Source organism: Rhipicephalus microplus, chromosome 5, assembly GCF_043290135.1.
Source record: "Rhipicephalus microplus isolate Deutch F79 chromosome 5, USDA_Rmic, whole genome shotgun sequence".
NCBI lineage: Eukaryota > Metazoa > Arthropoda > Arachnida > Ixodida > Ixodidae > Rhipicephalus > Rhipicephalus microplus.
The window spans coordinates 70,609,481-70,624,229 of NC_134704.1; the positions used below are offsets into that span (position 1 = coordinate 70,609,481).

At 44.2% G+C, this 14,749-nt stretch overlaps 1 protein-coding gene across 1 annotated transcript in view; it reads left to right on the forward strand.

Moving 5' to 3' along the window:
• LOC142817828 (uncharacterized) overlaps nucleotides 1–14,749 on the forward strand; it is a 222,058-nt gene that overhangs the window by 199,175 nt on the left and 8,134 nt on the right. Inside the window, exons 3-5 of the mRNA XM_075895655.1 lie at nucleotides 9,462–9,620; nucleotides 11,651–12,007; nucleotides 12,773–13,003. Of these exons, the coding sequence (XP_075751770.1) occupies nucleotides 9,462–9,620; nucleotides 11,651–12,007; nucleotides 12,773–13,003 (747 nt within the window). The remainder of the gene's footprint in view (nucleotides 1–9,461; nucleotides 9,621–11,650; nucleotides 12,008–12,772; nucleotides 13,004–14,749) is intronic.

The window sequence follows — 14,749 nt, forward strand, 5'->3', positions numbered from 1 at the left end:
ACGCGCACGGGAAAGCAAAGACAATACAGCGCTGTGGTTTGTCTTTTCTTTCCCGTCTCCGCGTTCGTCGCGCTAATATTCGTTCTAGATGATGTAGTAGTTACGGCGCTCGGCTGCAGACCCGATGGTCACGGGTTCAATGCGGGGCGCGGCAATCGCAATTCGATAGAAACGAAATGGTAGAAGCCCATTAGTGTAAGTGCACAATAAAGAACGTCACATGGTTAAAACTTCCAGAGCCCCTCCACTACGGCATGCGTTACAACCATATCTAGGTTACACTAGCCACTGTATCTAGGTTTTGCTACGTAATACCCTCCCCCCCCCCCAATATTTTTATAACATTATTAGAGATGAAAAGCAAGAAAGTAAAAGCTGGAGGGGTCAGCCAGATTAACAGTCCTTTGGAGAACGGCGTAAGGTCTGATTATTTTAACTGCGAATGACTATGGATCAACATCATGGTGGTGATTATAGTAGTTGCAATGATGCAATTATAAATGATGTTAAATAATCGAATAAGAACAAACCTCTATGCAATGGTTCTGTAAATACTGTGTTCGTTAAATTTTTACACTAACTGCCGACCTGAATGTATACATAGCTTCGCCGCCATGCTGTCCAAGCACGGCGCAGAACATGACGTCGCTCCAGATCGGCAGCATAATCCGTGCGCTTTCAGTTGCTTCGTGAGAGGGTTTTAGTAACAAGTATGCTAAAGTTCCGGCATGCAATAATTGTTATGTATGACTACACGACTGATCTATTCTTAAGATAATGGCTTCTAGCTGTGCAGCTTTTACTACACCATACAGCCGAGGCATGCGACCGCGAAATTGTTGGAAGCGCGACACATCTATGCTTCGTTAGAGAGTTTACTAAAAAGGTGTCCCGAAAGTTCTGTGCTGCAATGATTGCAATGCTGGTTGCACGGCAAATCTACACTTCTGGTATTGGACTCTCTAACGCTACTTTTAATTCTTAAGGCAGCTGAGGCATGCGAACAAAGAAGAGCGGTTTAAAAAAAGGTTGTATCTACTGCTTCGTATCGGAGTCTTAGTAGTAGTTGTCCCATAAGTTCTCACACGAAATTATTGCTAGGTGTACAAAGAAAAAAACTCGCGCTGATATTCTGGCATTTTTTGCCTGTTCGAATCGGCCTCCCATGTGTACGTCGTTTTGGCAGCAGTCCTGGCTGCGTAAACTGCCACTTCGCATTCTCAAAAAGAATCGCAGTGGTTTTTAATAAGGGATTCATTTTTTTTGCCGTTAGTTCTAAAGCAGCCGCGCAGAGCCATGCAAACGCGACCTCACGTTGTGGAAGCGAGCTTTCGCTGCAGGCGTGTCCTGAGAACTCTAGACCACTCAAGCGAACGGCCTTCGGACGGCTGTCGCGAGAACTAAGCAGAGATGGCGAAGCAGAAATGAGGAAATAAAGAAAAGACGCGGAACGAAGTTGCGGCAGTCATAAGCTTTGCCACATCATTAATAATAAACGAAAACGTTGGTGCGGCATGACTCCTGCGCAGCTCCACGCACAAGATAGGGAAAAAGGTGACAAATGCCTCTGTATTCAAACGTGCGCGCACAGATATATATATATATATATATATATATATATATATATATATATATATATATATATATATATATATATATATATATATATATATATATATATATATATATATATATATATATATATATATATATATATATGTGCAATATAGCAGGTTGTCGTGTATATAGGACTAAAATACCATTTTTCTAGCCTATGGGGTATACCATGTGGCTCAATGGTGACGTATATTCTTGTAACCCTCACGCTACGTCACTCTTCATGATTTCGTGTGAAAAGAGAGAGAAATTTACACGGCTGACAGTCGACGGGATAACTATATAATTATCCGGTTTATAGGTAATTGATTGATATGTGAGGCTTAACGTCCCGAAATCACCATATGATTATGAGAGACGCCGTAGTGGAGGGCTCCGGAGATTTATACCACCTGGGGTTCTTTAACGTAACACAAATCCGAGCACACGCACCTACAGCATTTTCACCTCCATCGAAAATGCAGCCGCCGCAGTCGAGATTTGATCCCGCGACGGGCGGGTGAGCAGCCGAGTACCTTGGCCACTTGACCACTGCGGCAGGGCCCGTCTATAGTTAAAACGTAACTATATTTACATGGTATACCACTCAACTCTACTTACGTTTGAAGCAGTCGAAAATATTTCGCGTTAGAAAATACGTGATGTCATCTCTGCTAGGAACGTCCCTAAAAAAAACCGTCCTTCTGGGCCCTTTACGATGACGTGCGGACTTGTTCGAGGTTGTACAGCCAATAAACATTTATTTTCACATCGAGTAAAGTGACCAAGTGACATAGTTTGTATGTTTCCATATTCATAAATGATAACGCGATGATGCAACCGTTGTCTATTCAGTCATTGCGATGTTTTCTTAATGACTGTCTTTTTCAGTGCTTAGGATAGCGAAGATGTTAACATGTTGTTATAAGTATCATTTTATGTGCGTGCCTTGGGAGCTCCTACTTTCCCTAAAACTTGAAAGGAAAGGCAAAGTCAAAAACACTTTTCGCAGTCGATTCCCACTGGCTACAAATGAGGAACTTATTGAAAGCTCGATTGCCAGGCGAAGACCTTATCTTGCTCGTGTGTCCATCCAAGTACCACTGTATGCGCCAAGTTAATAAGTAAATGACTGGGTATATTGCCAGATTTAAATTCAGACCTTCTCAACAATGGGTCATTACAATGCACGCTTAGTGGGTAGCCGCATATGTTCGCTGCATATGCCCCCCCCCCCCCCCCCCCCCATTGTAGCATGGTTGCAGACTTCCGGTGTCATTGTATGGCAAAGTCTGTCTTTGGCGACGCTGTTGTGCTGAAACGTTTCCAACCAGCGCGATGGAAAGAGAGATCAAGGATTGTGATGCGCATTTTCATTCACTTTATTATTTGCTTCCGACGCAGAGAGGCTGTGGAAATGCTGGGTTCTATTTGCTGAGATGATATGCGATTGGTACAATGCACTGTGCGAAGGTCTCAACTGTAGTCACTTAAAAAGCGAACAATGAGTCAGCTAGGGCCGCACAGCTTGGGCTACTTGATTTTCAGACGATGGGACTTCTGAAGTGAGCCATTGCCAAAGTTTGTTTCCTTTGCTTTTATTTCGCATTTGTACTTCAAACATGTGCGCTGTTTTCAAAGACTACAAGGGTAGGAGGGCCAGGAGGTTAACCGGATGCACTTCAAGTTTGCCACCTTCACCATGGGATTTAGATAGAAAGTTTAAACCAACGTTGGTTTAAACTACCCACTACGTTGGTCTTATGGCTATGGCGCTCGACTGCTTACCAGAAGGTCGCGGGATCGAATCTCGGTGGTGGCGGCCACGTTTCGATGGGAGCGAAAAATCCCCGATGTCCGTGTGCTGAGATTTGGGTGCACGCTACAGAACCTGTGGTGGTCGAAATTTTCGGAGCCCTACACTATACGGCGTGCTTCATAATCACGTCGTGGTCTTGGGAAGTTAAAGCCCAGCGATTTTTATGATTAGAAAGATTTAAAAAAAGTAGGGGGCGGCAAAGCACATAAAGCTGTAGAGCGGCGAAGTATGGAGGCCGTTGTTTCCAGGTAACGTTCACGTGTGCGCACGCCTTGAACAGTGAACAGGTACGGCAAGGGCTTGGGGCGCCGCCAGGGGGTGATACACCAGGCCCGTGTCCCATCCCTCCTCCCGAATATTTTTTCCACCATGTCATACAGAGCGAGAAATGACTATTTTCAGATATACCCTTCCTCTTCTCTCGAACTCAAAATGGTGTACCCCCCCCCCCTGGAAAGAAAATTCTGCCTACGCCACTGCTGCAAGGGCACCCTATTTTTCTTTCTTCTTTAACAGTTTAGATAGGACTTTAAGCAGTCGTCACGTTGTTTTTATGTGCCCGATAACTGTTTGGTACGCCCAAAAAAATTTCTATATACTGAGGACAGTATACCTTCAAGCTTATATGCGCTCGGGTGAGAGACAAAAGGGGTGGCATGTATAAGGTGTGCATATTTATTCGGAGAGCTTTACGAAGACGCAGCGCATGACATATCTCCAAAAGCGGAATTTTAATTACTTTTGTCTTTAACTGTCAAAACAGGGACGGGAAGCTTAAAGAAAAAATATAAGCTTGGGTTTGTGACACAACTAATAGTCGGCCTAAAACAATTCTATGTTAACGCATCGCCACTTATTGCTTGTAAAGATTATTATTATTATTATTATTATTATTATTATTATTATTATTATTATTATTATTATTATTATTATTATTATTATTATTATTATTATTATTATTATTATTATTATTATTATTATTATTATTATTATTATTGAAAAAGGGTTCATTGGCGAATGTTGCGATGGTGGTCCTACGATGAAACATGATCGGGAAAGAGCAACGGTCAAGCAGATGCCGGCGATGATCAGCACGGGCCGAGCGAGCGAAGCCCAGGACCCAGTGCCCAAGCGGAGGCGATGTTTGCTTGCTTGCTTGCTTGTTCCTTTCTTTTGTGGCTCTCACCCACTAAGGGGGATTGGCCAAGAAGCCGGTGGTTAATGCAAGTCAATACCAATAGATTTTCTAGATTAGGGGATATGATTACTGTGTTTTGACTGTGAAATTAATTTGGCGCAATGTCAAAAAAAGAAAAAAAAAGGGGGGGGGAGAAATAATTGAATTTGTTGAATATCTGAGGTGGAATCGTTATATGAAATTCTCCTGAAAGTTGAATCATTGCAGTGTATCAGCTAAATAATAAGTGGTAGTGTGGCTAGTAAAATTCGAATTCGAGAGGCGATGTTGCTTGCCAACGATGCGTTTTCTTCTTCACATTATTATTATTATTATTATTATTATTATTATTATTATTATTATTATTATTATTATTATTATTATTATTATTATTATTATTATTATTATTATTATTATTATTATTATTATTGGTTTTTGAACGCCCCAAAACCACGATATGGCTTGTAAAGGAAGCCTTGCACATTGACTTCTCGACACAGTTGAAACACTCCGCCCCGTTCCCCCCTAAAAAACTGCTTCATAGTTTGTTTGTCATTCAAGGGCGTAAATTGCACGTCTGACAGATGAATTAGGCCAACTTTATGTGACGTACGTAGTTCGGACGCAGACGGTACTTTCCCCTAACTCCCCCCCCCCAAAAAAAAAACAACTGCTCCCGTTTTTCGTTGTAAACAGCTTAACTAGAATGTAAAACTAGTAGCAGACATTCTTGCGACGCTTACCAATGATATTCAGTACGCAATTAAAATTTTCCTTCGGGCTAGTAGAAATCAGGTCATGATAGGTTTTAAAAAATAACCAAGAAAGCAGGGAAACACGAACGAGGCAAGGCATAGAACCTGAGGCATTATCTGTTACACGAGCCAAGTCTTGCGTTCTTCAATCAACGCTAACCGAGTCTGCGGTGTAGGTATCCCACAGTAAACGAAGCGTGACCGAGCTTTACAAGTTCCGCCACCGAGGCGCAACCGCTTATTGACGGCAGCAACAACGCTGCCCCGAAATCGCTCCAGGCTATCGCATACATTGCACGGAGCGTGGTGCGGTGTATTAGCGAAAGCAAGGCTAATCGACATCGCGCGCATGGGGCAACGCTACTAAATGCGGGCATTGAAAAGCAAGACCCCCCAATAAAACTTTCAGCCCTTGCACGCACCAATTATGGAAATGCGCGTGCTTGCAACGCGAGGGCGCGCGTGCTGCAGGAGCGACAGGGTGTGGCTTGTGGCTACCACGTGGCGGTTAGATTGATGCCATCGTATACGATTTGCAGTGCCGTAATAACAGTACCCCACCACCTAGCGCGGTGGGCTACCGAGTATGGTTCCCATTCCCCGCTCGTTTCATCAGCACTCTTGTTGGACAAGCAATTTATTTTCTGTTCGGAGGTCGCATAGAGCTTATACTTCGGCGTAGCGGGGTCCTAATTCGTAGGGCTTTTCGTCCTGCTCCTAGCTGTTGGCAAGACGGCTCCCCTGCTGATATGTCTAGCATTTGGACTTGTAAAAAGTTTCCCTTACGATCAATACTAGCGTATGAAAATGGGAGAACGTTTAATCGAGTTTCGCCTTGAAGAGTACAACGCGGTAGCGCATATAATCGGACACCTTTCGTATCGCCTTTTCGATCGCAAGCCTCGTGTCTCGGTCAGCACCTCAACCATGTCACAAGGAGAGAAGTGGGCTTGCAAGTAACATTGGCCGTTGAAAATAACCCTGCAATGCGTATACTGCAAGTCCAACTGCGAAGTGCGCACTATACACCATAATTCTTCTTTTCACGAATCAGAAAAGTACCTATTACGTGTCTGTAAATCAATACGTGAACCTTCACATCTACTCATTTGTTTGGTGCTTTTGCTGTTGATTGCGGTTAAATGTGTCGCAGCGCTTTGTAATGGGTTTGCATTTAGACCCCATTCTCGTTGCGTGATTCACAAGCCTTGACGCCTGGTACGCCTCATATTTTCGCTCATGGACAACGCATATTTTTCGTTCGCCACTAAAGACCTCAACGCCAACACCGCAACTTCTGCCTAATGACCTCTTCAACGCTGTTGCATTAATACTATTATAAAACGACGTATGGCTTGCAAACACGAACAAACGAGAAGAATACGAGAGAACAACAAACGCATTTGTTTTGACTTCATGGTGACCTTGTCTTCTTTTTGGGGGGATCCCTGGATACGACGTTTTCTTGCTAACATGGGTACAGCGTTAGTTTTCACAAGGAAATCGCTAAAGTTCAAAGTTTTGTTCGTGTTCGTACACTTTGTATGCTGCCGAAGAAATTCGTAATGACAGCAAGCTTTAGTTGCAACTTTAGTTCAATGAATTTTATTCGGAAGAACACGCTGCTTCTTTGGTCTCTCGCCGGTCTTATGTCCTATGTGTTTTCACTCAGTACCGTCATAAAGGATTAGTTCCGCCTTGCCCAACTAGCAATCTTGTTCTGTTGAAGCAAACTTGTGAAAACTCAAGCCCAGATTACTTAGCTGTGGCGAAAAGCACATGTAGTCTCGGGAGCGCAAAGAGTTTTCGAAGTGGCGGGGCAGGATTTTGCGGAAAGTCTTGAATAGTGGCTTCTGGATGGGTTCATATTTACGGCTGCTTGAGAAAAAAAATAAATCGCTGCACCTGGCTTATCGCACGCTGTCGCTTATCAGTCACGCGCACCGATGGTGGCACTCCGCGCGACCATCCCATCAAGTCTGCCAAGCCTGCGTGAGCAACACAGCTAGGGAGAAGCTAAGCATGTAGCGAAAGGCATTTCGCATCCAGTAGCGTGAAAGGTAGCCGGTGAACGGTTGTGCAGCGCGTTGTCTCTCGCGGGTGAAGGAGCGTTTTCATAGTCGAAGAGTGCCGTTTGCTCTGAGGCTTGGTGGGAGAGAGCTAATTCTTCTCTTGGCGAGAGAAAGTTGTCTGTCTCTTGAGCTCAAGCAATTCGACCATCACGACAGCAGCTGCAGCGGACGATGGACACGCCGACACGCCGAGACCTTAGGGAGCTTCGCCCCTAAAGAACGCGAAAGGTTGAAATTATTTCAAAACCTTGTAAAACGATGTCTCTCAATGTCTTCCTTTGACTACGGAGTGCGCGAACCTTAGCGAAAACTTTTCAATTTGGCGACATTGGGAATGTTTAAGGTTACAAAAAATCTGCGCTTAAATACAAGTACAAAGGTGTCTTATCCCTTTATGACCCCTGGAATGCAACCACAGTGCACAATAATCTTACGTAGGCAGTGTTACATCTACTGGACTACCGCGGATTTCTGTCCGGTAATATACATTATATGAATGTACGCCTTTCACTATCACCATTATACTACACTCATAATTCGCCAGCTTGAAACATTCAGAACTTGCAATGCAAGTTTGGGATTGCGTATACATGACACATTCACCCGCTTCTTTCTCGGCTGCAAGCTGCACCGAACTTGCTTTCCAAAGCGAGCGTAGTTGAACGAACTCTTTTATTTTAGATGTAGTTTTTGCATTTATTTTCTTTCTCTCTCTCTCTATTTTTTTATTTTTGTTTTTGTTTTATGTAGTGGTCAGGTCAAGTTTGCACGCTTGGCACAAACCACAGTTTCTGTTTGTTGTTAAAAGAGGACATTCGTATCTCATGGACGACTCATCAGATTAACACTCTTCTGCGAAGACGGTGTCTACTTATGTTTCGCTTGCTTAGTTCCTCCAGAATTTTCGGTCCATTTACCCGACTGCGGTGTTCTAAAGGTCGAGCCGAGTCATGTGAGTTGAAATATTAGCATAAACATTTCTGGCTATTCGCCTGTTAATCGGTGTTCGTACGTAACCATAAACCCGGTTGCCGTTAATGTAATGCAGATGGACTACACGCCGACCTACGACGAACACAAATCACCGTCTCGGCGTATGTTCGTCGCATAGACGTTAAATAAATAGAAGGAAGCGTAAAGCCAAGAATAAAACTATTTTTTGTTTTATTGCTTTCATCGTTAGCATGCACATATCGCGCTGTTTTCGGTCTATAACAACGTGTTATTCGACTAAGTAGCTAAATTGTAACCTACTGAGCTCACGTTTCTAACGTTTCATGCAAACAAGTGTGATTCTTTGAGCCTAGCGTCCTGATAGTTATGTCCATTGTTTAGCCAACTGCCACAACAGTATACACAGTGTAGAAAAGCCTATTATTTGTTATCTTCTCTTCTTCTCTGTTTCTTTAAATAAATGAAGTGTGAATGTATGACACGGAAACTGGAGGCTATATAATTGGCCGATTTCTTAATATACTTGTTCGCAAAGCTTTTGTGATATTCTGATGTGTATTACTTCTCGCAGTGTATCTTCGTGTATTAATTTGTTAAAATGGATGGTATTTTATGCCTATCTTCTTATTTCCAACTTCCCACAGCAACATCTTACAGTGAAACTTTACAATTGTAAATGAAACTGCGATATTTACAGAGCTGCAGAACTCATCGACTTCCTGAGAGAGATTTGAGAACTGTAACCTGATCACTTAACCATACAGTATTGGGATACGGGAATCGCATGGAGATAGATATGACTAATCAGGAACAGGGCGGAACCATATTTCCGTTTAGGACTCACACCGATTCATATTCGCAAAACAATGTGCTATAATATGCTGAGCCTATCGCATTTGCGGTAATTCCGCTCAGCCTCGCTCACATAGACTCGTGCTTCACCAATTTTTGCTCAACCGGAATTTGTTTAGACTGACACTCACGTTGCAAATCCGAGCGAGCCGGCTCATGATACGCGTTTATCAGTCCGTGAAGTTCGGCCCTGAAATAAACGCTAACTTACGTTCTCCCTTCTACGTTTCTTGCAGGCTGCACAGTTTGGCAATGACACGGCCTCGAAATCAGCGTTCCTGTTCAGCCCTAGGAGGAGTGCGAAGTTTCCCATTATGCGACCCAGGCTGAGGACCACCACAAGAAGTCCGCTTCCCGACCCACCGCCAACCACGCCCCGCCAAGAGAACCTGCAGGTACCGTTACGTCAAGAGACTTTGTTCATCGAGAAAACATATAGGTCGCAAGGTGGTACTTTATTACAGTAGTCCATTCGTGGTTCTGACACAAGATGTTGGGTCGGCTAAAAATGAGGAAAAGAAGGGGAATTGATCAGGCTCTCGTTTTCTTCGTTAGACGCAATTTATTGAAACTAGCCCTGAGCGCGATGAACCAGAACATTGATTTCGCGTCTGTTTTAGTCACTTTCAACTCACTTTCGTATGTAAGACGTCCTTTGTGGTATTGTACATTTCAACCCAACAAGCATTACGTTGACATTTACACGATTTTTTTTTACACATGCGTAATGTGAGGCAAAACTGATTGGGAAAAATTCAGTTTGGGTAACTGAGAACCAGGGAAGTTTTTGTGCGAGCAACGTTATGCATGTGTGATCGGTGACATCATTTCGATAATGTCTGCACGCGCGTTATGGTACATGCTTGTAAATATGGCTTCTCCCGCAATAAGACTTGACAGAAGGAGAAGCCCGTTTTTGTGATTGCCTGTTCTGTACAAATGTGAATCTTGAAAGCATTCATACGCGCATGGATACCACCAAGAGAGCTATCATCGCAGCCGTAACAGTCCTCATAAACAAGCGTAGATAAGGTCCCCTGAGTTGGATTTATATTATCCAGTCTCAGCTTTACCTGGCTGCAGTAAACTTTACGTTAGTAACATATGGTTCAACTTACAATATTTTTTTTCTTAACTAGAACTAACATACAGAAAAGCCAAGGATCCTTGATTTTTCTGTGTTAGCTCTAATTTGCTTTCTTCTAAAGAAAAACACGTCGTTAAAATTGCCATTTCTTCGATAATCTTTTATTGTGCTTTTTGTATACGATTTTCCTTTACTACTTTTGTTCGTACAACTTCATATGAAAATTTTATAGTTTCATGCTTTCATGGTTTTAATAGCTTTAAATTCATAAAGAAATTTGTACCTTTCTGTCATAATTTACATGTACGAATTCAAAGATTCGGTGCCATCTGAGTGACAATATTGACAATCGCTTAAACCTAACTGGAGAAAAATGTGGTGCATATTTCATTAAATTATTCTGTTGTGTAAGGAAGCCACAGTCAACTTTAGAAGAACAGATGCATGCCGGAAATTCTATAAAAATATTGGCTGACAGACATATAGAATCAATAAGCGTATTTTTTTATTTTATTAAGAAAACATGTTTCAGCAAAAACAATTTGTGACTCTGAGCCACAATGTAACGCAGGAACGTAAAGCACCTCAAGCTGTCTCAGTGCAGCTTTTACGTTAATCTCCTCCGTTGGGGAATCCATTGCAATTAAAACAAATAAAAAGGAAATAAAATCATTATTGCATGTGCGTTAAATGTGGTTCAAACGCATGGTACATTGAAAAAAGAGCGATATGAGTTCTGAATTTCTTTACTTGCATTATATCTTGCTCTTTGTTTAACGCAAAAAAAGGCGTGATAGATAGATATTGGGAGAAATATTGTAGTATGTATAGAGTGTGTCTCAGCGAATTTGTGTATACATATTGTATACACGAATTTGCATACCCTGGCGAAAAGGTAAAAGAAAAATTAGGAGGCACAGCTGTCTTAGCACTGTTGAAGTAATCAGACATTGCAGAAAAGACGTTATTTTTCTGTTGAATATTGTTTTGTTAAGGTTACTATTCCAAATCGTCATTACACAATATTTCTTGACTTATCAGCCCATTGGATTGGCAGTTAGCTCAGCCGAGATGAAGCATTCAGAAGTGCTTCAGCTTTTGAAATTTCTTGCTAGAGTTACTGAATAAAAAGCCAACTAACCAATCCTTGTTAATTGCCCAGCTTGGCGGACGTGATGCGTAAGGATTAGACTAATGCCGTACCATTTCAACACGTGTAGCGTACGTGTTCACAGTTGTAACACTATAGGCGCAAGTTAGCCTAAACAACCTCTGCGTATACTTCACCGTTGATACTCTTTCAACATCGTCCCATGTGGTCTCGTGCAACGAACGCAGGTGAAGCGGCAGGCGGTGCTCGAGTCGGTGCTCAAGCAGGCGGACATCTTCGAGCTGTCGTCGTCGGACTTCAGCCCCGCGGTGGCGTGGCCCGTGCCCCGGCGGCCGGCGTCTCGCCGGTTCCGTCCCAACGCCATCTCTCAGCCGTCCACGGCGCGTCCTCTGCTCAAGCTGCGACAGCCGAAGCCCACGAGGCCCCCCGCGTACTCGCTGGACGGGTTCGTGCCCAAGCCATCCATCATCCGCATCACCACCACCGAGGCGCCGCCGCACATTCGCAAGATGTACGCGTCGCCCAAGACCGAGGCGCCCCCTTTCCGCAAGAACGCGCCGCGCTTCGGATCGAAGAAGTCTAAGGTATGTCGGAAGTTTTTCTTAAAAGACTCGGATGGCAAACATGGACACCTTTTTAGCCACTATACGGACACGAGAGAAAAGGCGTCACCCCACAAACCACTAGCGTAGCCAGAATTTTTTTTCGAGGTGGGTTAATTATATTGATGTATGCTCGTGCATGTTTTGTATATTTGCGTGCCGATACACGCAAGCAAAATTTAAAAAAAATCAAGGGAGGTTTGAGTTGAAGTCAACGCTCTTTAATTTCCACCTCGTTCTTGAAATACTCGTCTGTCATTGATATCTGTGTGTTCATATTGATTGATATGTGGGGTTTAACGTCCCAAAACCACTATATGATTATGAGAGACGCCGTTGTGGAGGGCTCCGGAAATTTAGACCACCTGGGGTTCTTTAACGTGCACCCGAATCTGAGCACACGGGCCTACAACATTTCCGCCTCCATCGGAAATGCAGCCGCCACAGCCGAGTTTCGAACCCGCACCCTGCGGGTCAGCAGCCAAGTACCTTAGCCACTAGACCACCGCGGCGGGGCCTGTGTGTTCATATCACATGATGTCTTCTTTGTTCAGAGTTCTTACAAATAAACATGTCGAACTGCCAGAAAGGACGCGTAAGCTGGGAGTTATTAAGGGATGTTTGCTTGAGCACTGTTACACATAAAAGCTTGCTTCAAGCTTGCTAACTTTATCTCGTGACTGTGTTGCCCGCGTTCAGTAATCGCCCTGTGTTTTAAGTCCACCCCTTTCTGCTTCCCTTTGACAGACAAAGCCGCTGACTAATGATTATGACGACGATGGTCACTTCCGGAAAGGCCGCAAGCACCACGACTCCAGCGGCCGCAAGGGCGTGCAGCGCATCATGGGCAGCCGGGGACCTCGCAAGGGGATTCCGGGAGTCGACTACCCCAACTTCCACCGCATCCCGACCACGGGTTTCGACTGCAACGACAAGCAGTTTCCTGGCATGTACGCCGACCCCGACGCTGGCTGCCAGGTTCGTGTACTGACAAGATGTATTCTGACTAGCGTATGCCGCGTCACTCATAACCTCTTTCCAGGTAGCTTCCACAAAGTGTCACTTTTTAAAATAAATATCTTAGTTGAAAATTTGTCATTTGCCTATTATCATAACCCCCCACAATCGTGTAAGAAAGAGAGAATGAAAGGAGAGAAAGGCAGGGAGATAAACTAGAATTGTAGCATCCGCATTGCTGATTGATTGATATGTAAGGTTTAACGTCCCAAAACCACCACATAATTATAAGAGACGCTGAGGTAGAGGGCTCCGGAAATTCCGGCCACCTGGGGTTCTTTAACGTGCCCCCAAATCTGAGCACACGAGCCTCAGCATTTTCGCCTCCATCGAAAATGCAGCCGCCACAGCTGGGATTCGATCCCGCGACCTGCGGGTCAGCAGCCGAGTACCTTAGTTACTAGATTACCGCGGCGGGGCCATCCGCGTTGCTACCCGGCACCAAATGGACGGGGAAAGGAAAGGGAAGGTCGGAAGGACAGCGGACAAAAAAGAAAACAAGAGTGGGACTGCTACAGCGTATGAAATAAACCACTACCACGCAAAACGTTGAATAAGGTCTTAACTGTTTTTCTGCGCGAAGGCAGATCATGTTGGCATTCGAGAACTGTTCTGACAAGGGTCTGTCTTCAAGGCCGGCTAACACAGCAGCTATAGTGGCAGTCTGTGCGTGCCTTAGCGAGGGCAGTGACAAAGAACATGATCATTTCATCGCTGCTGCGATGGTCGCAAGCAGCATGGTCTTGCCCGGCTGTTTTGATGGCAACATAATTGGTAATGGAGGAGGCATGGCAGGTGATGTCCTGTCCCCTTCGAAACCTTTGACTCTGCGTCCAGCAGACTACCTCGAACCGGTACCGAAAGAGAGTTGTTAAACACACCAACAGATGTCCACAGTAGGTGTCTCTCGTGACCCAGAGAAGATACCATGTGCTGCTGTTGCTGTGAACCGCTGCCCTCCTTTAACCCCATCAGCCCCGTTGGAGCCAAGGAGGTTTAAGAAAAATTGTGCTGGGGGGCGGGGGGAATTCTCGCCCACAAATGAGGCCGTGCCAACCGTAAGATGGCGGCTGCGGCAGCCATTTTACTATGGGCATGATGAGCTGTTGGCTTTCGGCGATTGGGAAGGAGCGTTTTTCTCGCACGCCTAACGAGTTTGACGTGGCAACTTCTTTGGTTCGGATAATGCTCAAAGTGCGTCCTTGTGTTAGTAGTTTTCTTTAGTAGGCCTCGAATTCAAGGCGATTGTTTTTTTAGATTAACTCACTGATACTAGTCTCTGCGTGTTATTTCTTTTGAAACAACCATCTTTTAAGTTATAAAAAACGTAGCCTTTAGACTAACAAATCAATGCCACTTTATGTCTAAGTGGGCAACACCAGAAAATAGCATGTTTCTGAACTCTTTGGAGAGCAAGAGCTTGCCACACTACTGCTGGCAAAGCATTCCGAGAGCTTCCACTCCAGCAATTTTTTTTAAACCTGATTAGATGGAACAGTGATTGGGGTGCTTGGCTGCTGACCGGTTCTATCCCATAGCGGTGGTCACATTTCGATGGAGGTGATATAGTATAGAGGCCCGTGTACTGTGCGATATCAGTGTGCCTTGAAGAACACCAGGTGGTCGAAATTTGCGCAGTCCTCCATTACGACATCCGTCATTGTCATATCGTAGTTTAGTGACGTAAAACCACAGATATTATTACCT